This window comes from Mugil cephalus, chromosome 4, assembly GCF_022458985.1.
Source record: "Mugil cephalus isolate CIBA_MC_2020 chromosome 4, CIBA_Mcephalus_1.1, whole genome shotgun sequence".
Taxonomy (NCBI): domain Eukaryota; kingdom Metazoa; phylum Chordata; class Actinopteri; order Mugiliformes; family Mugilidae; genus Mugil; species Mugil cephalus.
In genome coordinates, this window is record NC_061773.1 from 741,375 (window position 1) to 766,209 (window position 24,835).

Sequence of the window (24,835 nt, forward strand, 5' to 3'; positions counted from 1 at the left end):
CCATTCTCAGCATTAATGCGCAGGTACATTCACTCAAACTGTTAAGTAATGCATTATACTAGTTCATCTAACATCTGGGATACTCTGCATTGTCAATATCATGTGATGCTGTGTACATCACGAATGCCGAGGCCAAGTGACCATGAGTGTGACATCAGCAATGGACTAGTCTGTGGCAAGCAACCTTAAGCTCTGCACTAGTCTACTTGTCTTCCTCTTTTGATATACTAAAATGTATCCTCTGTACATTATAGGTGAGTGTGGTGGACTTCTGCTGGGTGACAGGGGTAATCCTTGCCTCTGATGACCCCTGATGACCCCAATCCCCTATCCTGACCCTTGCCCCCAATAGAACTTTAACAGGGCACATTGTAGGACAAGGACCTGGGTGGAGTTGACCATAGGCCTGCTGAAAAAGCCTGTTTCCTGTGCTTACGTCACCTAAGGGTTACCCCTGACCGAGCCTGTGACATTATTGTGGCATGTTTTGTTCTTTATAATATTGTCGCTATCAGAGGAGAGTAACACCCTGCCCCACATATTGAGGAGCTGGATGATGGATGATGACCCCATTCATCCTCCAGGTGGTCTAGGTGGTAGAATGGTCAGGCGCAACATCTGCAACACTAACTTTGCAGTTTAATGCATCACCACCACCATTCCCCACAATAAAGACAATGTATTCATATTTCATTCAGTGTTCTTTATTTCCTACAGTTAAAAAGCAAGTTATTTACTTTACATTCAATAAAATACACAATTCATCTGTGGCCATGCACATTTTTCAGATCTGCATTCAAGATCTGGCGTTTCAAGTACATCATTTCCTTATCCAGCTTCTGTATTTTTTGATGAGATGGAGTTTATATAGCTCCTGAACTGGTAACTGAGAATATACGAGGATGATATTGATGACGCAATTGCACAATGAAGGATTCACGTTTAGCGTGTATAACATGAACGACATTATCCCAAGTGTTCTGACTGAACATCTTGATCCACTGCCAAGTGCATTACACGCTGGCAGGATTGCACCTAAATTAAATGAATTTCAGGTTTATCTCATCTCATCTCATCTCATCTCATCTCATCTCATCTTCTACTGCTTCTCCTCTCGCAGGGGTTGCTGGAATCTATCCCAGCTGACATCGGGCGAAACGGGGGACACACCCTGGACAGGTGGCCAGTCTATCGCCAACACATAGACAAAACAATTCGCACTCACACCTATGGTCAATTCAACTTACCAATTAGCCTAATGAGCATGTCTTGAGGTAGGAGGAAACTGGAGTACCCAGAGAAAACCCACGCAGACACAGGGAGAACAAGCAAACTCCATCCAGAGAGGTCCGAGATGGACTCGAACCCGGACCTTGGGCGGCATCACTGCTGACCACCAAGCTACTGTGCCACCCATTTATGCTTTAATTAATTAATATTTTTTATCTGTAATATTCATATTCAGATCACATAGGACTACAACTAAACGTAGTCTACGCATTAAGCCGAGCAAAGATGTTTTCCCAGGGCTGTTGTCTATCCCTTGCAGCTGAAGCGATGTTTCCTTTTCTTCTTAAAATGTGCTCCAGCTCACTACAGGAGCGCATTAAAACCTCAAGCTCCATGAGGGTGAAATATAGTGAGCGCCTTCTATCCATCCATCCAACAGATGAATAGTATAGTAGAGTAGTATGTCATTAATTTCATTTTCTTTTTGACTCATGCCTTCCCTTGAAGTCTTTGGTTTGTACAAAATTGTGACACTGACAAGATAAAGTGACAAAAGACTTCTTGTTAGAGGTATCTTTCAGAGGGGCCTGAACTGACAAAAGAAAAACTTGATGGTCATTCTTCTTTGCGCCTTGGCATTCAGCTATGCCTTCCAGTCATAATGACAATGCAAATTTAAGATGCATGTAGTTGAAGCGCGGATGTCTGTCCATAGAGAGGTCCTGTGTGGAGCAGGAGCAAGCTGTCCACAATGTCTGTACTCTTGATGAAAGTATGTACTGGGTCTGTCCTCTAGATGCGAATTCTTTAATTGTTCGGCTGGTGGGCCTGGATAGTGCAGCAGACTGAACAAGAGTACGAGTCCCATTCTGAGCCTCATCTTTGTGCCTGAGATAGATGCAGCATGCAGGGCCTCTTCAGGTGATGGATGGACAGAATGTAAGGACACTCACTCCACTAGGGCAGAACTGAGCACAAATTAGATTATAGGAAAGACTCCTGTATTATAATTATGCAAAGAAAAAGGGAGATTCTCAGCTTTTCTCAATGAAATATGATTTGAGAGAACGGATTGTGATCATTGATTTGACATTGAATTAAGTTTTTACTATTTTTACAGCTTACATGGATGTTTAATGTTGGGTGAGTGGGTGGGGTGCCAGCGGGGCTGATACACCGATCTGCGACAACATTAAAACCAAACACATTGGAAATAACACTCCTTGATGGCAGCAGGGTGACCCCCAAGGCCCCTTCCCTCAGCCCGTAGGACCTAAAGGCCCCCACTAACAACATTCTGTTGCCAGACACCACAGGGCACCCTCAAGTCCATTCTCTGATGTGATCAGATCTTTTCATATACAAAAAAGCATCAAACAAAAGCCTGAAAAAGAAAACTAAACTCTAGTAGTAAAAAAGGAAATCTCCCTTGTTCTTATGTACATAAGAACACCTGTGTGCTTTTACATATGCACATTATTGTGTCATTTTTAAATCTGGAAATTGCTTTTACCCACTCAATAGAAATATGTATTTTAAGGAATACTGCAAGCATCTGTATATTTATCAGTAACTTCTTTGTTGTAACAAAACGTTTCTTCAAAAAGTTTGCCAGTGTCAATTCAGTCCTGTTTTTTCTGGTTTTAACCTGAACAACTTAGAAGAAAAGAGGAGGGGAAGGAGGAGCTGGGAGCTGGAAGGAAGGGTCTCAGTGGAACCGCTGGATGACAAATATTGGGTCCCTCTCATCCCGGATTTCAATCTGCAGGAGAAACAGACGGAAAATGAGGATGACTGTAGCAGTGACTTAGCTGAATAAGAAAATAAACTCATGTACAACAGGAGGAGAAACATGCTGATCAGGGTGGAGGGATTCAAACATACTTTGGATGCTCAATATTGTGATGTACATACAATGCAATAAAAAATAAAAGCAGATTTATAAAGTAGATATAAATGAGATAAACAGGAGTGTTTTGAATGTCAGGTTGGGAAAGGGTTCCAAAGACGTTCTAACCAATGGTAGACAGCTAGTCAGGTGGGGTAATAAGTCTGCTGGCTGAGGTGGATCTGAGAGTACAGAAGGGTGAAGATAAGTGGAGAAATTCGGACAGATCTGATGAAGCTTGGTTGCGAAGGGCCTTGAAGGTAAGTAGCAGGATCTCGTATTCAGTGTGGGATTTTATCGGAAGCCAGTGGAGCTGATGAAGAACTGGAGTGATGTGGTCCATGGAAGGAGTTTGGGTGAGATATGAGCTGCAGTATTTTGTGATCATTTGTAGTTTGTAGAGACATTTGGAAGGTTAGCCAAAAAGCAAAAAGAACGGAAATACAGTAGTTGATGCTTGAGGTGACGAGGGAGTGGACAGGAATGGTGCTGGTGTTTTTTTGCTAAGGATCGGAGAAGTCAGTTGATGTTTCAGTGGAACTGAGTGAACCGAGGAAACCGAGAACTATAATCGTCATCAATTTAGCACATTATTATATTGATACATCTCAGCCCCTATTCATGCTGGAGCTGTCACCAGGCAAGAGGTGGGGTATTCTCTGGAGAGGTCTCCAGTTTATCACAGGGCTAACACAGAGACAAACAACCATTCCAATCACTACATCATTGAGGTCGGCTCTGGCTCAGTATGTAGAGTGGGTTATCCATAAACCGAAGGGTTAGTGGTTCAATCCCCTGGTCTCCAGAGAGACCATGCTTGTGTAAGCGAATGGGTGAATGTGTTTCTGACTGTAAAAGCGCTTTGAGTACCTTTAAGTCTCACGCCTATGGGCAATTTAGAGTCACCAATTAACCTAACAAGGTTAATATGCAAACTCTATGCAAACAACTTGGGGAAAATGAGCTCTGTCAAACTCAGGAATTACTGCTTCCAAAATAAAAATAAATAGCTGCTGTGTATATTTTAATGTTCAGCAAATATACCACACTTATTTTTTCCCCTCCAAGTTAACTTGTAACGTGAATGCTATGATATCAGAAAAAAGTTCAGGCTCAGGATTTCTTTTACTTTCATCATTTGTAATCTAATTTAGTTACCTTTAAAACCAAGTAATCAGTAAAGTAACAGTTACTTTTTAAAGGAGTGATCGGTAGGAAATCTCTTCGGGTAACACCCACCAGAAACTTGCTTGACCTGAAACTGGCGCCACTATTTTCATAATGGCTGGGTACTTACCTGTTGAATAAAAGGAGGGACTGTGTGCCTAGGTTACTTACCATTCATAGGGTAAGAAAATTCTACAAAATTCTACAAGTCCAGTTGTCCTGATTCAGGGCAACTTTTTTATTTTATTCTCTTACTTTATGCCCTTACGGATTACCATGACCTGGATGACTGAGAACCTTCACAGACACACACATACATATATGTTTCTTGAACATAACAGTGAGTTCACTGTACTCCAATGGCCTCCACAGGCACCAGATCTCAATCCAATAGAGCACCTTTGGAATGTGGTGGAATGAGAGATTCACATCATAAATGTGCAGCCGACAACCTTGTTGTTGAAAGTATGCCACAAAGAATTAAGGCAGAACTACATACTATTAAATGTACGCTTATAACCAAAACTACGATGCTTAATCTATACTCAGTTTGTGATTTGTGTCAAAAACCTGTTTTTTCTTGTTTTTCTAACTCAAAATTTGATAAAGTATGAGCATGAGTATATACTATTATATATGAGTATATACTTGAGTATTTTAATCATAAGTCTCTACCATGGAGCCATGCTGCCACCCAGATGCTAGTTAAAAGAAATGTCTTTGGTATGTAAATTTAGCAAGTAATACTGTTATAGCGTTTTAATACTTATTCTACGCAAGTCTGGTTAGCATAACCCAAGGGTCGGCAACCCGCGGCTCCAGAGCCGCATGAGGCTCTTTCGTTCCTCTGTTGCGGCTCTCTGTGGCGAGCAGTACGGAGCAAGGACACTGATCAAAGCAAATTAATCAAATCAATTATGTATCTATTTTAACTTATTTATTTATCTATGAACTGTACGCGAGCAGTCCGGGCTATTTACACCGGCTCATAGTTCTACTCTCCAGTCTCCCGCTCGTGCGGGAAACTGCTGCACATACAAGATATGAAGTAATAAAAGAAATAAAGAGATAAAAGAGATTAGTAACCTATGTATAGATGAGGCGAAGGCAGTCTGCTCTGCTTCAATCAGCAACCAATCAGAAAACGGGAGGTCGTTGCCAGGTGAAGTAGAACGCCCTAACCATGCCTTCTACAAATGCGCGAAAATGTACACTACTGATGTTGGATACCACGATGTTCTTTCCGAATAAAATTCAGGCTTGTATCCACTATACCCGTCCGATAAAGATACTTTGTGTAAATACACCCCAATGTGTGTTGTATTTAAAATCACAACTTCACAAATATACAAGACATCAGAGTACTTTATTTGTTTACTTTAAACTCCAGAAGTATATTGAACTAGCGGCAACATTTACTATAGCCGAGCTAATACACAAAGAAAAAACAAACAGAGACAGATCATACAAAATGTGTTTCAAACACTTAAATAATCTCATCTACCGGTTATCATCACTAGGGTCACGGGGGTTGCTGGAGCATATCCCAGCTGTCACTGGGCGAGAGGTGGGGTACACCCTGGACAAGTTACCAGCCTATCACAGGACTAACACAGTGACAAACAACCATTCACACTCACACACACCTAGGGCCAATTTAGGGTCACCAATCAGCCTAACAAGACCGGAGTACCTGGAGAAAACCCACGCAGACACAGGGAGAACATGCAAACTCCACCCAGAAAGGCCTGAGCCGGACTCCAACCCGGACCTTTTCGCAGGGAGGCATGAGCACTAACCACCAAGCCGCTGTGTAAAATAATAAGGCCATTAAAATAAATTATTGTTTAACTATTAACAACTACTATAAAATGAAAACCTGCATCTTAATTGAAACTGTGCTCTCCTCTTCTGTTCACCTCATCATAAATGCCTCATATTCTGTGTTGTGATTTAACCTGAAGTGTTTCACAAGATGTGTTGTGTTGCCACAACTTAATAGTTTAGTTACTTTCCACTAAATTATCGAAAGTATCGATATTTTGAGAATCCATTTCAGAGCTTAAAGACCTAGTATTTGAAGTATCATCACTCCATACATCACTAATCTGCACTCTCAAAGAAGAACTGAAAGAAATAGTAGTTAATCTAACCGCTAGAAACAGCGACTAAGTTAACCAAGACTGTATAAATGCAGTGGTGTTAACATGTCTGTTTAACTCGAGCTAAACCATGCTAGGTTAGCACAATCGTTGCCGTTATACACTAACAAGAAGAAAGAGTTTCAAATATCCTACAGGGCTTTAGATGCATTATTTGGGACCTTTCTGTCTTCCTTATTAAAATATTGGTAAAGTTGATAGAGACTAACAAGACAGTGAGTGGTGATACAAGTTAGCTGGGTAAAACTTTACTACCCCACTGCAGGCTGCTGTGTCCTGGTACCTCTGGCACCTTTTCTTGGTGTGTTTGTATTTATTTCTTTAAGCAGGAACTCTACTATGACCCTGGATACTGGAGACAGTTTAACATCTGCTGTAGGAGCTACAGGACTCATTATCTCTTTTTCTCTAATGTTTGGGAGCAAAGTATCTTCAAAGTTTGATGTGAAGTGGCATCTAATGTCTTGTTCTAAACAGTTTTAACAAGATTTAAATGAATTTTGTTACGGTGGTACATTTTAAAACAAATGTTTAAGCTTTACGTGGCCTCTTTATTTTTATCATTTATACATGTAATATGTAACTGAAAAAAATATTTACATCATACAGTGTGACTATGGAGTAAACTAAACACCTGTAGTAGCTAACAACTGACACTATAGGTGAGTTACTATCTGACACTAAATAGATAAACCAACATTGTTTAGTGTTGAAAAATGTTTAGATTAACGCTGATGTTTTGGGCATACTAACTTTGCTGTGTGTCCTCATTACTACCACAGTTAAGAGTTTTAGGGTCCGTTGCACAAAAGTAGGATTCAGATATCCAGGATAAATGACTAAGCCTGGGCTTAACGAATCCTAAACAAGAGCATCCAGGCTTATTTGGTTGCACAAACACCAAGCCAGGACACGGATTCATCAAGCCAGGTTTAACTAATCTTGGCTCAGTGCGCGCACACGGCTCCTCAAATAGACCCCCTGTTATAGTCCGATTAAGGCAATAATTAGTTTTTTTTTGTCTAGTGACATTGGGGAAACCTGCAACACAAAGCAACGAGTATCCTAGTATCAGTGTGTGAACATGCGTGAGAAAAAACGAATTATTGCCTTAATCGGACAATACTTGTCACAAGTGCATGTTAACACGTTACTCCGATTAAAGTCGGAGTTCTCATTACCCGATTGAGACACCCAGATAATTTTGAGTAAAATAGCGCGGATCTTACCTGCACCAGAAGTAGCGCGAACATTACGTACGAGATTAAAAAATGTACTATTAACCGTCTGGTTGTTGTTTGAAATGCCGGTCTGTCGCATGAACGACCCTTGTTTATTATAGCGCCTAATAGAACAACCGGAAATCCGGCCGTATTAACGTGGTATTATCCCGCTGAAAAGACACGTATCGCCACCTAGTGTGAAAGAAGAGAACAGTTATTCGATTTTCTTGCGCTGCATGTAAACTGGGACAAGGACTGTAGTCAGAAAGTCGAATTTTGAGCGTACCTTTACCTTTGCTAAAATAAAGATTAGGTTGAACATTCTCATTTTATATAACGAAACTAAATTTGACTAATTTAATTCTACAAATGTATTTGACAATGGATTCAATTTCACACAAAACATCAGGAAAAAGAAAAAGGAGATCACAGTGCAGTGGCCATAACAAGCTCACACAGTAATGATCTAAATGCATGCAAGGAATACATGATGCAGGGCTTGATCAGCATAGCAATAAAAATTACTGGGGCTTACTCCATCCATTCGCAGAGAAGGACGAAGATGGACCTAATGGAAGGAAGGAATTTTAAAGTAAGATGATCAAAGAAAGTTGGCAAAGCACTTATTTCATCTCAATTCATATAACCACATTAGATCCAGTGGAGACATACACACTGTGGACTGCCCTGCGTTTTCTGCAACTTGTTTAGCACGACGTGGAATACTCTTCTCACTACTGGTCCAACAGTTGATATAGTGTAATGTCTAAAGTTTTGGATATTATTTCATCAACAAACAAGATCAGGTGATGATAGTTTGACAGGTTGCAGTGTTGCATGAAGATACCCATCTGAAAATTACCTCATGTGAATCTGCATTGATTTTTATGATGGGTCCAATGTATCACTCATCCTTTGGTCAGAACCCCTTTCCTGGCTGACAGCACCTTTTGCTTTTGGGAGTAATAGCGTAAATACACCGGCCAGCCACAACATTAAAACCACTGACAGGTGAAGTGGATAACATTGACCAACTTGTTCAGCTGGGAAACTTTTGGACCTGGAATTCATGTGGATGTTACTTAGACATGGACTGGACATCTAAACCAGACCAGACACCCCCACTCCATAGCAATGACACTCAGCAGGATGCAGCCTGACACAGGCACACACAAAAAACGGTTTAGGAACAATTAAAAAAACGTGGAAAACAACACAAGGTGTTGACCTGGCCTCCAAATTTACTAGATCCCAAACTGATCAAGTATCTGTGATCCACAGACTCTCCCCTCAACCCAAAGGACCCAAAGACCCCCACTAACAACATTCTGTTACTAGACACCACAAGACACCCTCAAAAGACCCATGTCCATTCTTTGATGAACCACAAATGTTATGGAGCCACAAAAGACATCTTTACAATATTAGGAAAGTGGTCATAATGTTATGCCTGATTGGTGTATTTTTTTGTGTGTGTTTCTGTGTTTGTGAAAAGTGTCTTTTGACTCACTAAAGCAGAAAAAAAGAAGAAAGAATTAGCTTTCTCTTACATGCAAACCTCTGGGTAAATTACACTAAACACGTAATGTCAAACACGGACTCAAAGACAAAACTAAAGAACTTACTTACCCTTGACACATCAGCAAAATCTGTGAATAAAAAAAGAAACTGAGATCACGCTCTTTTACACACAGACTGGATATTAATGTCTTTTTCACTGTTTCCGACAAATACAGCTCTACACAGTGAAATTTCACGTCTATTTTTCATCACAGACAGTTTATGATCACAGAATGATATCCAAACTCCTGCGCTATGACTGACGTGTCTAGGAGTAGTTGATAGCTTATTGCCTTAATCAGACTATAACAGGAGAACTTAAGTGCACGTAAACACGTTACCCGATTATGACATAATAGGTCAACCGGAAAGCGATCTGTATTAACATGGTAATAACTCGCTGAAAAGACACATATCACCACCTAGTGTGGAGAACAGTTATTCGATTTTCTTGCGCTGCATGTAAACTGGGACAAGGACTGTAGTCAGAAAGTAGAATTTCAAAGCAGACCTCGATTGAGTTTTGCATGTAAACGCACTGATAGATATGGATGCGCTGTCAGCGGACAGCCTGGCTGTTGTCATGGACATCATACAGTTCTTTGAAAACAGATGGGATTGAGACAAAGAAGCAGGGAGACAAAGAAATGAGAATGAGAGGGAGAGAGGTAGGTTTAGCTTTTTTTGCACTCAGCCAGATGTTAATGGGAATCATTTTGGGAGAGAGAGAGCTCAGCTATCCCCACGACATTAACACACTGATCTACCGTAGCCTACATTGCTCTGTCGGCTGGGATCGTGCTGTGTGTAAATACTTAGAACAGAAGACACACGGGGTTGATATTTAAATTGATTCACTAACACTAGAAAAGGACGAAAAGGCCTAGTTTATGTCGTCTTGTCTGGAAAAGTGTAAATGTTCCCTTTACTGTCGCATAAGGATGGACATAATGTGCCATCAAAAGTTCTATGTGAAACTGTCAAAAAAGAAGAAACAAACTCAAAGTGCGGACTGTGACGATAAGTGGTTGCCTACCAGAGAATATTATTTGGTATCGCTGTGATGTTCTCTGGTAATACAGGCCGTGATTTCATTTTTAACTAACGGATGACGATAATCGACAACTGGCGGTACTGCTCCTCTGGTGCCGGTGACATGTGTGTGTGCATCTGTGTGTGTGTTTGGGTATGCATGCAGGCTTTATGCATATGTGTGTATGTACGTGTATATGCATATGGAAGCAATTAGGAGCATCAGTCCTTAGTCCCTGTATTTTTCTCTTTTGTATGTGTGTGTGTTGTGTTAAGGCTGATGTTTTATTGATGTTTTAAGTGCCTTGTAAACCCATGGGCACTGGGCACTAACCCAGTTCAAAGTTCCTTTTTTGATGGACTTGATTGTGGATTGATGGATTGATTTATGTGAAGTAGCCTAAATGTTAATATAAATGTTATGGATGTATATAAATAAAATGTATATAAATGTTCCTTTGATCTATGTAGCCAACATGGGTAAAAACACTGTTAATAAATATTCATATAGGCCATCATCACCATAATGCATTTGTCTGTTTGGCATTACTATAAACAAAACAAAAACAAAAGCTACTTGGGGATTATATTGTGATATTACAATCAAACAGATTAGTACATCATGCAATTATTGATCCAGTCCAGTATCATCATTTTGCCTCCTACACATGGTCCATTTTTCCCATTTTCTGTCCAGTTGTGCTTCCTGCAGTATGAGTGTCAATTTTTCATTAAAAAGATTACTTCCACTAATGTTGTCCATTGCTTTCATTTGTGTCTTTCATTTCGTTTAATCAAATAGTCATCACTACTAGTAATAGTTTCTTCTGAGAAATTACATAAGTAGAGCACCGGACAGGTCTGAGGTACTCCATATCCTAATATTCCTTGTAGCTCATTACATATCATTTCCCAAAATAGTTATTTTTTGACAAATGTGAGAGTCATCTGTTCTATAAGCTCCACATCCTCGCCAACATTTCTGACTGCTGTGCAGTTGTTCCTCTTCATTATTTGTGTCATAAAAAAAAACACATAAGATTCTTCCGTGCAACCTCCCTCCATATTCACGAATTAGTGGATGTATGCTGTATCTTCCACATTTTAAGCCACTCCTCATCTACGGTAAGTTCTTCCCCCCATAATATATTTAGTTGAATATTTGTTGTTTGTATTCAATCCTTGATATAGTCCTGAAATTATTCTTACATTACTTCCCTGATATGCTTTGACTATGACTCTGATTACATCATTCGGTTCCCCGGAAGAAACCAGCCTGATCTCCTTTTTGTAGTAGTCCCTTACTTGAAAGTACCTAAAGATTTTGTGTGTATCTAATTCGTATCTTCTTCTGAGATCTTAAAAACTCAAAACTGTTTTCTAACACACACCAAACAGTTATTCCCTTTTCTGACCATTTATTAGCTCATTAGTATCTGGATTTCTAATTTTTTTGTACGGTATTCACTGCTCGTTGCTTTTGAATATGTTTTGCTAGTAGTTTCACAATAATACGTCTCATAATAATTTTGCTTTAAATATGTATTGTTTTTTTCCGTATACATCCAATAGTAATTCAGTTATTTTCATTTTGGTGTCTTTAATTTGTTTTTGAGTCATTTGTTTCCTGGTACTGTTGCTCTAATTTCCTTAAAGTTACTGAGTGATTTGAATAATTAGAATTTTCTTTTCTTTCTTTCTTTCTTTTTTTTTTTTTTTTTTTTAAATATTGTGGTTCTAGCAATTATCTTTCCCCAAGTAACCACTTTCAAAGCATCCCATATAATGTGCAGGCCCACTCATCCGTTACTATTTTCCTCCATATATTGCCTAACGTCTTTCTTCAAATCTTTCATCAGTCCTTTATGATTTACATATCTTATACATTCAGCCTCCAGATTGTTTGTCTTTTCCTGGCATTCAGAACATGCCTTGTCAGTAATTACTCCATATTTCACTATAAAATCTGAAACAGTTACACTGTATTAATTATCTCAACCAAACGGTCATGTCTCATTTTTACAACCTTATTGTTTCAACACATGTTGACCCAGGTTAATGTAATTTAATGTCCTGTTACCTTTTCACTCTGATAAGATGTTGGATAACAGGTCTCCTCTGATACTCTTCCAACCTCTCCTTCCCTTGTTGTGCCGCCGTATCCTGCCGTGATTTGCTATTCCCAACTCATTGCCATCTCTGTGGAGCATCTCGAGTCATTGCCTCCTCTTGCCCCGCGTCCACATCAGGTTCATCCAGTTAATCCCCTTGTTTTCATGTCATGCGCTGCACCTCCTGTGTTGTCATAGCTCTTACCACGGTTGTTCCAGTGAATTCTTATTTTTGTGAATGGGGTCTGAAAGTGGATCCCCTTCTCTTTCAATGCTTTGATGCCAGGATCAGTTTTGTGCTTTTGAACAATTTCAGTGGGGTAATCATGATTGAAATGAATTTTCTTGTTGCCCTCCTGTATCCCCTTCTTCTGCCAGACTTTCTGTAGAACCATCTCCTTCGTTTCAAATTTGTGGAAATTAACCACCACTGCTCTTGGCGCACCACCCGGACCTGGTTCAGGCCGAGGGCCCAGGGCTCTGTGAGTGTATTGGATTTGTAGATTAGTTTCTTCGGGTAGTTCCAGCTCTTTTTTAAGGAGTTGGTCCAAGTAGCCCGTCATAGAGCTTCCTTCTGTGTCCTCGGGCAATCTGAAAATCCAGACATTTCACTGACACCTCGCTTCAAGGTCTGTTAGCTTGTCCTGCATCTAGTGTGCCTGTTTTGGTAGTTTCATCAGTAGACCACTAGCATCGGTGTTAAGCTCCTCCAACTCGGCTAGGATTGTCTTCTGCTCCTGGAGTTCTTCATGATTTTCAGTAAGCTTCCGCTTTATGTCTTGTCTTAAGATGGCGATTTCTTGTTTCACCTCACCTTTAAGTTCATCTTTGAATGCTGCCAACTCGTTGCGGAGTTTCTGCTTGAGCACTACTTATATTGCTGCTAATGTTAGCAAGTCCAGCCTTCAGTATTTCGGCGTGATCCATTTTCTCTGTGGCGTCACTTTCAAGTTCAGTTTCGTTTGACACCTCTTCTTTTGTCGACCGTTCTTGACTTTTCTTTCGGGTTTAAGTATTTCCCCGACTATGGTAGCTACTCATCTCAACTTTTATAATGGTCGCATGTCGAGTTTTTCAAATTGAGTGAATTAATTTCTCCCAATGTGGGCGAGCTAAAAAAACATGCTGTTAACCTATCCGCCATCTTCCGGAAGTCCCCCTGAAGGCTCACCACATTTCACTGTTTAAACAGATTCACATATAGTATTTCCAAGTCCACTGTGATGTAACCAGTTATATCATAAAACCACATTATTATATATTTTTAGCATCATTTTATTGTACTTGGGTACTGAACACGGGTGTTTTCAGAGTTCATGGAAAGTTTCATAGATATAGTACCCTTACAAGCATAAGATGATATTATACCATACAGTGCACTGGTGTTTATTATTCTACCTAACAGTGTATAAAAGAGTTAAACCTGTACTGTAGTAAAATACAGAATAACAAAAGTCTTGAGCTTTTATCATTTGGTGAAGTGCTCATGGACAAGAATTCAGATCTTTTCTCTTTCTTCCCTCTATTGTGGTGAAAGAATGAAAAGGCTATTTTGAACACTTGCATGTCTTTCCTGTCCTGATTTCTGCCATCTCGTTCTCTTTCTTTGTGTAGGAGTGCATCAAGTTTAATAATTGCCCATTCAAGAGAAAAACCTTTCTACCCTGACCCTGGATATGTTATACAATACCATGCTTTGTAATGTGTGCTCTTGTATATCCATCTTTCTGAGGACCACCAAAATTTTACCAAATCAAAGTGAGGATATTTTTATCAGTCCTCACTTCTTTACGAGGATGTTCGAGGGCTAAGACTCGGTTTTAGAATAAAGGTTACAATTAGGTTCTGGTTAGGTTAATGGAACAGCTCCTCAAAAATGAAAAGTCAAAGCAAGTAGAACTGCCCCTGGTGGTGTTGGCTGGCCAAGTGGTAATTAAAACACTAATACCACATTCACACTGAAAATATAGGGTACGCACGTGGCATCACAGCAAGTAAAGTCTCAGTTGAACATGGAGATTAGCCACATTAGTTTGAATCATAGACTTTAATAGCATCTTAAATTAATTTGAAAAAATGGGGAAGAGCTGTTGTGCGATTGACTGTATCAACAGATTTGAAAAGCAGTCAGAGATATATTTTTGTAGATATCTCCTACTGTTAAAGAAAGAGAAGTAAATGGATTGCTGAATTACGAATAAACAGCTGGCACTGGTGTTGTGGTTCACATTTTGAGTCAGATAATACTCTTCATATTTTTTATGAAGTCATATTTTGGAAGGCTGTCAGATAAGTTTGTAGATGTTGTAGATGTAGATGTTGTCTTGTTTTGGTGTTGTTACAGCAGACAGTAACTATATTAGCTCTAACAATAAATAACAACAAAACAATAAATGGAATATTTGTGAGCACTCCTCGTCATCCTTTTAAAGGCCAGTCGGACACTACAGTATTGCATGGCTAACGTTATTTCTCAGTAAATCTCTTAACGTTAGCATCTTTTATGTACCTACATTGATCATAGATGAAATGACCTAAAACTAACTTAAACTAACTGAAATTGAGGCTAATCCACTTTTCCAAATCCATACCAGTTCGTATGGATCATTGTCGAGTCCAATTGCCTTTAATTTGATCTGATAATCCACATTTTCTCCAGTTTCGCTGTATTTACTGATACATGGGGGTGCACGGGGTGACGTCAATGCAAACCCTCTATCGTGCGTTAACACAGGATTTTCAAGGGCGGGTCATCAATAATCCGGCTCCACGTGGCTCCACTCTCACACTGTACCAAAATTCCAAACTCGCAAGATAGCACTGCCAGTGCAAGGAAGTGAGCACACATTGTCCATATTTATATACAGTCTATGAGCTTGACATGGGCTTCCCCAGAAATCTAATTACATGTCATGAGGATGTGGACTGTAATGGCTGTAATGAGTCCGAAATGCATTTCTTGATGACATTTATTAATTTCAAATTCTAAAAGTAAGGCTTTAAGAGTTGGGTACTACACTGAAAAAAAAAGAAAAGAAAAGCAATGTTATTCATTTCTGATGAATTCTCCGTAACTGTTTTCGAGTCATCACCTTTATGGTCGGCCTTCACTTCTCTCTGCAAAAAGTTGCGCTGCCGGTTTCCCAACACGAAGGCCAGGAAGGAGAGGATGAGGGAGTCAAGGATGCCAATGATAGCTAGGATGTAGGCCCAGCGAACTGAACAGTTGCCCAATGTGTACCTTCCTGTGTCCTCGCCACACATGTCCCGAATCACCTCAGTGTCCCAACCATTCGGGAAGATTATACAGCCAAGCATGAGACACACAGCTGTGGACCCAAGAGAGAGGATATCCAGAGTGTAAGAGAAGGGACAAAGGAAGGAGAGACAAAAGAAGAAAATGTTGAAAAGAGCAGTGAAGGGAGGGGTGTCCGAGTGTGATGTGATACATATAGTGTCACATACACAGAGTGTAAGGGCATTTGGTTTGTGTGAAATTGGATTTGGTCAGGCAGTGTAAATGATAACAATGTGTGATAATTGTTGATAATTGTTTTTTTAGACAATATCCTGTGTTACTTGCACAGCATCATACAGGAAAAAAATACTTATCTATGTGACTAGGTTTCATGTCATGATAGACACATACAATCATTTCACGTTTCAACTGTGATTTTGACAGATCAGTCTAAAAATTAAGCTAAAAAAAAAAAGATTCTAATAAGAGCAACAGCAAATTTTAAACTGTAATTTTTTACCCTCGGCTACAGCATTATCACCACTTTCCTAATATTGTGTAGGTCTGGGTCATGGGCCTTCTAAGGGTGTCCTGTGGTGTCTGTCAACAGAATGTTGGTAGTGAGGCCTTTGGGTTCTTTGGGTAGCAGGGAGAGGCCTCTGTGGATCATCCCACAGTACTTGATCAGTATGGAATCTAGGGAATCTGGAGGCCAGGTCAACAACTTGTGCTGTTTCTCCTGGTAGAACAATGAATTGTCATAAGATGGTCAATGTTATTTACTTCTCTTGTCAGTGGTCATAATGTTGTGGCTGATTGGTGTATCGGCTACATTAATTCTTATGTGACCTTTCCACTGTCAACATTAAAATTCTGATGGACATGTCCCCTTGGTTACAATATTCTCATCATTATCTGGCTTAAGTGCAATTTTTAAGCTCACCAACAGTAGCCTTTACAGCGTTATCGATGATCACACCACAAATTGTAATATTTATTATAATTATTATACACTTTTTAATCATTGTGAAGTAGAATAACCAAAACCATAAATTCTCAGAGTGAACAATATTCTATTTACTTAATCAGTAGTTAGTGCTCAGAACTGTACAGTAAACATCTCAGTGTTAAGCAGAATAAGCACCACTGAGATTCTCACAGTGAACCACAATATTCTATATTGTTATTAGTATAGGATATTGTTGTTCTCAATTTCACTGTGAGAATTTGAGTGATGTGTATTATTCTTAAAACTGATTACTATGCAGAACACTGAGATGTTTACTGTACAGTGCTGATGATGCTACTGATTAAGAGACTCTTAATCTGTTCTGTACAGTAAACATCTCAATGTTTTGTAGTAATCAGTCTTATGAAGAAAAAGCACCAGGTTCCTGCCACTGCTGCCATACCATGGATTTGGCATGGTCATCATCAGGGTCAGTCTCCTCCCTTGTTGCATCTAAAAGTATTAATTGAAATAGTCAACACTTTATTAATAATATTTTAAAGTAAACTTACATTATACTTCTTTACTACTGAGACACTATTAAAAACTACACAGTGCACAATGCCAGTTTAATTTAAAGTAATTAAAAGTTGGTAATTAAGTTACTTTATTCACTGAGCAACTGTAAAATCCTGCAGAACACCACATTATGCTACATTTTTAATAGTTTTCCTATGTATTTTCACCTTGAGTTCCATGAGTGTTGGTCTGGCCCTGGAAGTTCTGTTCAGTATAAATAAAATAAATAAATAATAATTACTCCCTTATTGATCCCTCATGGGGAAATTCCATCTCTGCATTGTGACCCGTGCATTTGTTCACACAGTGTGTGTATAGTTGGAGCAGTGTGCTGCAGCCAGAGCTCTCGGTCTGCTGACCTGCACTGTCCCTGCTCTGAGTTTGTTTCTTCTTAATGAAGAAATCTTGAATATCTCCCTTCCTTCTTTACATTATCACTCTACAATGAAAACACATCAACAAACACAATGAAAACAACATATTACTTGTGCTGCAACATCCATCTAACAGTGAAGAGCATGTCCACGCTTATACCAGGTGAACAGTAAAGCTAACCACATGTTAGGTATTGTTTAAGAACAATTTCCTATGCAAAAACAACCAAATTAAAAGTGACAGGGGTTTGTAAAATATTGCTGTAACAATTCTCAGGAAGAAATATAGTGCTCTTACCTCAGTATTTGATCAACAGGATCGCAGAAGCACTTCCTGAACTTGTTTCAAAATAAAAGCTTCATACACAGTCCAGTCTCGTGAACCATACCTCACAAAGGAATCTGCAGGAGGTAGCAGTAACATTTCCTTCAGAATGTCCCAGGCTGCTGAAACTACCCTCACCCTTACTGTGATGCAAAGAGACATCGTACAAGTCTGAGCTGTGTTTCCTGGCACACTGATAATGTGCAATGCACTTTGGAAGTTAAAAAGGTTTAATGTAGCATGAAGAGCTTGTGAATTCCCTGTAGTTTCCCTTAAGTCCTGATCATGACAGACTTGATCGTATTTATTCAACTGAAGCTGTACTTTTTCATCCATACATGTATCATCCATCCATCCATCCATCCATGCAGCATCCTTCTGTCCATCCATCCATTCATCATCCATTCATCCATATGTACATACATGTATCTATCATCCATCCCTCTATGCATCCATCCATCCATGTATGCATCTATCTATTGATCTATACATCCATATGAAAAAAATCTAAAGTATGTTCAACTTTCCTATTTCCTACTCTTCAGATGTACACCACGAGTGTGACTACTCAATCTTGTTATTTTCCTGAGGATCAGGACACAGTATACAGCTGCGTCAAAGAAACTGAAAATGTTCTGAGAGTAGCAGGCATTCCAAAATAACATTACAATTTAGACAGACAGTCTTTATGTAATGCTTAGATTCAGTGGGTCAGCCCTTCTCTATGGGGGGTGGGGGAGGGTGACTTACCATATCCAAACACTTAAGTCTAAATCATCAGAATCAGTGCCAGTGGAGGTTGATATTGTATCTTACTTGATACCACAACTTTATCAGAGATGTTTACTGCCAAGAAATGTTCAAGGATCACTAAACATGAATGAAACAATCAGTGAATACTGCGTACACAATGAGTTTCTTTTTAAATCACCCGAGGGCAGCTTCACCAAAAATCTTCATCTCATTTCATCTTCCGTACCGCTTAATCCTGCACTAGGGTCATGGAGGTTGCTGGAGTCTATCCCAGCTGGCATTGGGGGAGAGGCAGGGTACACCCTGGACAAGTCGCCAGCCTATTGCAGGGCTAACACTGAGGCATACAACCATTCACACTCACACCTTTGGAGGTGGGAGAGAACCCACGCTAACACAGGGAGAACATGCAAACTCCACCCCAAATATTAATTCACTCTTCTAGAAAGGGATATAATATTGCCGTTCCCAATGTTCATGTGCAAACTACCAATATTGGTCTATGACAACTACAACAACTTATCTAAAAAAAAAAAAGGTTGACTGTGACTGTTACATATTTGACTGAAAATCTGACCCTGCTTTGCTTGTTAATGAAAAAACGGACGAGATACACCAATTAGCAACAACATTTTGACCACTGACAGGAGAGGTGAATAACACTGACCATCTTGTGAAAATTAAATGTTCTGCTGGGAAATGTTTGAACCTGGCATTTATGTGGATGTTACTCAGACATGTACCACCCAGAACAGACCAGATATGCCCATGCCATAGCAATGACAATCCTTGATGGCAGCAGCCAATCCAAATCCAAACTGATCAATTATGTGTTCTGAAACATCAACATATCTTTCAGTTTATTTACTCAAGTAGCTCCATACACTGCACAAGCATCTACCAATGACTGGAGAAAAGACAGTTTCTCTCATTTTTCTGTGAGAATAAGCAGTAGGCCTGCGTATTGCTGGAGTTGTGTGTTGAGTCATCTTATGTCCTCATATTCCCAGAGCCAATATAGAGGGATGCAAGAACGGTAGGGGGGGCTGCTGAAGAAGGAGATGTTTTGACAGCCCTAACACACATATATAGTAATGTATGTATATATGATATTAAATATATAATGCTGAATAATAAAAAAAATATAGAGAGTAGCAGAGCCATCACATTCCCATTGTAAATTTATGTTTTATGTTCAGACAAGGTTTAGAGAAGCTCCCTCATGCACTCATCTTCAGAAGGGTGAACTGTTGGAGTCCTCTCTTGTGATGATGGAAATGCAGCACCTTCAGAATCCTGCTTTTGGAGAACCAGGACAGTTCATTACTTGTGTTCTTGTTATACATGCTTCTACTGGCTTCCAGTTAGAGAGTAGTTTAAAGTGGTGCTGTTAGATTATAATCACTTAATGGCTTAAGGCCAAAATATATTTACGATCCACTTAAATAATTGGACTCCATTAGATACATTAGAGCAGGCGGCAGACAGCTGGAAGCGCTTCCAGTAAAACTGCACATGCTGAATAAACAGGAAGTTAAACGGGAATGTGCGTCAGTGTTTCCTTTTGAAAACAAAAAACTTTCCTCAAAGTTAGCAAACATGGTATCATGATATAATACTTTTAATATCGATAGACATTTTCTGCCTGCATCCACAGTGTTGGCTGTCTCTTTGGCAATTCTGACAGGGAAAGCTTCAGTCAGGCTCAGCCAGTATGGCACAGGGCTCAGAACAGAATTCCACAATGAGGCCTCTCAGCCAAGCCCCAGAGCAGAGTTTCACCACAGAGCCTGAACCTGAACCAAGAACATTAGAGTCAACAGTCTTAAACTATGGCGCTCAAATCCTCTGAACAACACATCATGATACCTGAATGTGGGCATGATGTAAACATGTGCAGATCAGCCACAATATTATGAACACTCAGAGGAGAAGTGAGTAACTTTGACCATCTTGTGAGAATTCAATGTTCTGCTGGGAAACTTTTGGTCCTGGCATTCGTGTGGATGTTACTTAGACATACACCACCCACCTAGACCAGACCAAGCACCACCACCCCATGGCAATGACACTCCTTGATGGCAGCAACCATCCCCAGCAGGATGCAGCCTGACACAGACACACACCCAAAAAAAACTTTAGGAACAAAAACACATGAAAAATAGCACAATGTGTTGACCTGGCCTCCAAATTCACTACATCCCAAACTGATCAACTACCTGTGGGATGATCCACAGAGGCCCCCACAGAACCCAAAGGCCCCTTTCCACGCTTGTCCCATCCACAATTTACAAACTAGACACATGATTTTTCCCAAAATGTCCTCAGCAAAGCAGTGAGAGCAGAATTTAACCTGCAAGCCTCTGTTCACTGTCACGTCCCTCTGTGTTCTCCATTGACTGTAATACAAAGACTTTGTGACAGCGAAGAGGGACAAAATCAGCCTATTTCTCCATGTCCCTCTCTGTCCCTATCCAGCGCGCTTCTGTCGTCACCGACAACCACCTCAAGTTGGACTGTGGGTCATGGCAACCCCTGACCCACAGGCCAGAGCTACAGCTGAGACCAATTCATTAATCAAGGACTCCTCTGATATCTCTGCTGCTAATACTGCTGATCCCTGTCTCCCATACATTTATGTTACAACAAGACACACCAAGACACACTCCTCCTCCAACCTCCGTATCCTAACTGTGCTAAATGTGGGTTAAGTGTGCTAACTGAGCTACATGTTGGTTTACATGGGTTTACATGGTGTTAAATGTGTGCTTCTATCCATCATCTTGTGAGGGTCTCTGGTCTGGAGTGCTGAATATCTGACCTGTGGAGTTCTAAGCTACATCTGCTGACGTGGCCTCATCAACCAGCCCAGTCTTCATGACGTGGAGTGCTGTGGAGCTCCATAAACTACATCTGCCCCAGTCATCATGGCCTCCTCCAGTTGTCCACTCCTACCTGGATGAACAATTCACCAACCTGCCCATGATTCCGGTTATACTCACAAACTCACATAAAATCATCAGTTATGTGTTATATCATTACATTCTACATGTTTCCTTCATCTTGATATATTTATCTATGACAGAAGTTTGTTTATCTGTTTCTCCTGTTCTTCCTTTCTCTCTAACTTCTCTGTTTCTATCCGGCTGGCCTTCAGCAGATGGGTCCCTCCATATGAGCTCTTCCTGTTAAAAGGGACTTCTTCCTTGCCACCATCACCCTCAGGCTGCTCTGGAGATTGCAGGACGTTTTTTTGTAAAGCGTCTTGAGACGATTTGTATTGTTATTAGCGCTATAATAAAACTGAATTGAAATGTGGGTTAACTGTGCTAAATGTAGGCTAACTGCGCTAAATGTTCTAAATGCGGGTTAAGTGTGCTAACTGTGTGACATGTGGGTTAACTGTGCTAAATGTGGGTTACTTGTACTAAATGTGGGCTAACTGTGCTAAATGTAGACTAACTGTGCTAACCGTAAGCTAACTGTGCTAAATGTGGTTTAAGTGTGCTAAATGTGGGTTAGCTGTTCTAACTGTAAACTAACTGTGCTAAACATAAGCTCACTGTGCTTAATGTAGGCTAAGTGTGCTAATTCCCATGTTGATAGAGACGGTACTCCCGGCAGTAGCCCCCCGTGGCCCTTTCAAATTTTCCTAGAGGGAATTTTCTAGTTTCTCATTTTGTACCCATTTTCTAACCATTGCTAGTTATTCATTTTGTAAGATACATAAATTTGCCAAGGTGTAAACAAATTATATATGCAAATATCTAAACTATGACTTTTATACTTTTAGATATAGCAATTTCCAAAATGTACAACATACAGCTTCAGTAATTATATTGTATGAATCTGTACAATCGTGTGGACATTTTAATAATTGTCAAATGTCAAAATACTCAGTTTGCAGTGCATACTATTAATACAGATTAAAAATAAATAATATTTATTCATGACTAATTATATTTCTTATAGTGGGAGTCAAAGGGACAGAAAGAGCTAGAAAGAGTACATCATTTCTAAAGATCCAGAGTCCTCCGCCATCAGCCCTAATCTGGCTCACGCTGCCAGGATGTTGCAGGATGAAATAATCTAGCCATCAATACTCCTCCCAGATGATGCCAGCCATTCCAAACCAATGCACAATTAACCGCCACCTACACACTCCCTTATTTGTCAAATAATCTTGCCAGATGATGATGACTTATTAAATGTCAAACTTCCAGACCAAGCAAGCTACAACCTGTTTTCCTCAAACCTTTGCTGCTTCTTTAAACACATCTGAGAGCAGTCTCATCTGTATCACTTTTGGCTAATGTGTTATTACAAATCCTCCAGGGGATTCTTTGATGTCAACAAAGCTTGCAGGAGACACTTGTGGGTTCCAAGTGAACTGATCTAATCTGTGCAATGCTCTGTGAATGGGTGAGCCTGGAAACGAACACACACACACAGTCAACAAATGAAAATGGTCCAAACCCAAATGAAAAACACAATGATTAATACAGAGTTTCATGTATCTACCATCCACAGATAAAGCCACAACTCTCCAACACTCATAGAACAGAAGAAGCTACTTAGATGGGTGATGAAACTAAGATATGTAGCTATATGAAAGTATTAAATATAACATGTTATATTTTTTATACAGCATATTTATTACCTTACATATCTTGTCATCTATATATAATAACAGCAAATCTTGTATGTTTGATACATGCTGCCTCTCCATGGTGTTTTTGCAGGTAAAATGAATGCAGGAAGTGGGATATATTGTATTACTGGAAGGCATGTGCAAATCATGCATAGTGAAGACTGATCTTTCAGGCATATATGGCAATCAAAAGAGAAGATGTGATCTTTGATGAAGGGCTGTTGAAGAAATTTCGTTACCAAAACCCATGTTTATGCCAATGCTACATTACTTGAACTTCAGCTAATGAGATTCTTGAGGAGGGCCGATGGTCTGCCAATGAGGCTTCAAATCATGCTGTGGACAAAGAGGAATAGTGACTGATAACTGGGATATTATTATTTTGAGGGTTTGATAAACTCATGGAGTCAATCAAACTCCTGAATATGTAAAATGATCTTCTCATTGCTCTTCATCAAGCATGAGACTGAACTTTAGCATTCCTCTAAGCTACATGTGCAGATCTCCCAGTGAAGACAGAGACTTGGGGGAAAGCTACTGATCAGGAACCAGTCCCCCTGTGCACAGGATGAGCCTGCTGCACTCATCCTTAGAGGAACGTGATGGTTACTTTTCTCTTTCTCTCTCTCTCTCTCTCTCTCTCTCTCACACACACACACACACACACACACACACAAACGTCCAAGCGTCTTCCATCCTTACCGCATAGCAGCTGCATCCACGCGCACGTCTTGTAGACCGTGGCGGTGTTGCAGAAGAAGAAGAGTGCAAAGCAGCCGATGCAGCTGACGATGAGCACCATGGCCATCAACACGAAGAAGGAGGCTGCCTTGAAGGCTCCAGACGGGATTGAGCCGAAGTCGGAGAAGCTGCCCTGGCACAAGAGCTCCGGGTTGGAGTCCCCGTTTCCCACGCAGTAATTGAACAAGCCGAAGTGGCCGGCATGGGGAGTACTGATGCTGTCGCCAATCCAGTAAGGCTCGATGAAGACTACTACGTTGATAATAGACAGGCAAACGGTGAATATGGCCCATAGGAGACCGATGGCGCTGGAGTTTCGCATGTAGTTGTCATGGTAAATTTTGGAGGCTTCTTCCGAAGGCAGCATTTCTCTCTCTCGCAATCCCCCAGCCCCAGCCCCGCGTCAGCCTGGTATTCCACTTTCTCTTGATCTCTCCTCTTTATCTATCCGCTAGTGTAAAGGATGAAACGGAACGGATCAGTGAGTCGTCCCCCCTCTCGCCTGATCCAACCACCACATTAAAAGATTCAGATACTGCCGCCCCCCTCTCTTCTGGTCAGTCAAATTTGGTGATGCGCGATAACTCAAGGAAACAGTATGGAAGTTTTTCTGTGTCATCAGAGTTTGAAAATAAATCCAGTTTACAAACAAATTCAACATGCAACCTCAAAAAATCTACTTCTCAACAAAATACACCTCAAAAATTCAACCTTAAAAAAATTCAACCTCAAAAACAGCCAGTCTCAACCAGGGAGAAGCAATCGATATAACATTTGAAGTCACAATAAGGGATTACACTTAAATTGTAAAGATATTTCGTTATGGTAGACAGTTATCTGATGATGCTGTAA

General features: G+C 40.2%; 1 protein-coding gene across 3 annotated transcripts; it reads right to left on the reverse strand.

Moving 5' to 3' along the window:
- Positions 1-688: 688 nt before the first annotated feature.
- lhfpl4a (LHFPL tetraspan subfamily member 4a) lies at positions 689-24,469 on the reverse strand. Of its 3 annotated transcripts, XM_047581886.1 has the most exons (5): positions 23,945-24,469; positions 15,466-15,702; positions 9,300-9,319; positions 8,206-8,238; positions 689-2,992 (listed from the first exon to the last, which is right to left on the reverse strand). In XM_047581886.1, the coding sequence occupies exons 1-5, from the start codon at positions 24,348-24,350 to the stop codon at positions 2,939-2,941; spliced, it is 750 nt and encodes a 249-aa protein (XP_047437842.1). In that variant the 5' UTR covers positions 24,351-24,469; the 3' UTR covers positions 689-2,938. The 3 variants fall into 3 exon arrangements, with proteins under 3 accessions (XP_047437842.1, XP_047437843.1, XP_047437844.1); XM_047581887.1 differs by lacking the exon at positions 8,206-8,238; XM_047581888.1 differs by lacking the exons at positions 8,206-8,238; positions 9,300-9,319.
- Positions 24,470-24,835: the final 366 nt, after the last annotated feature.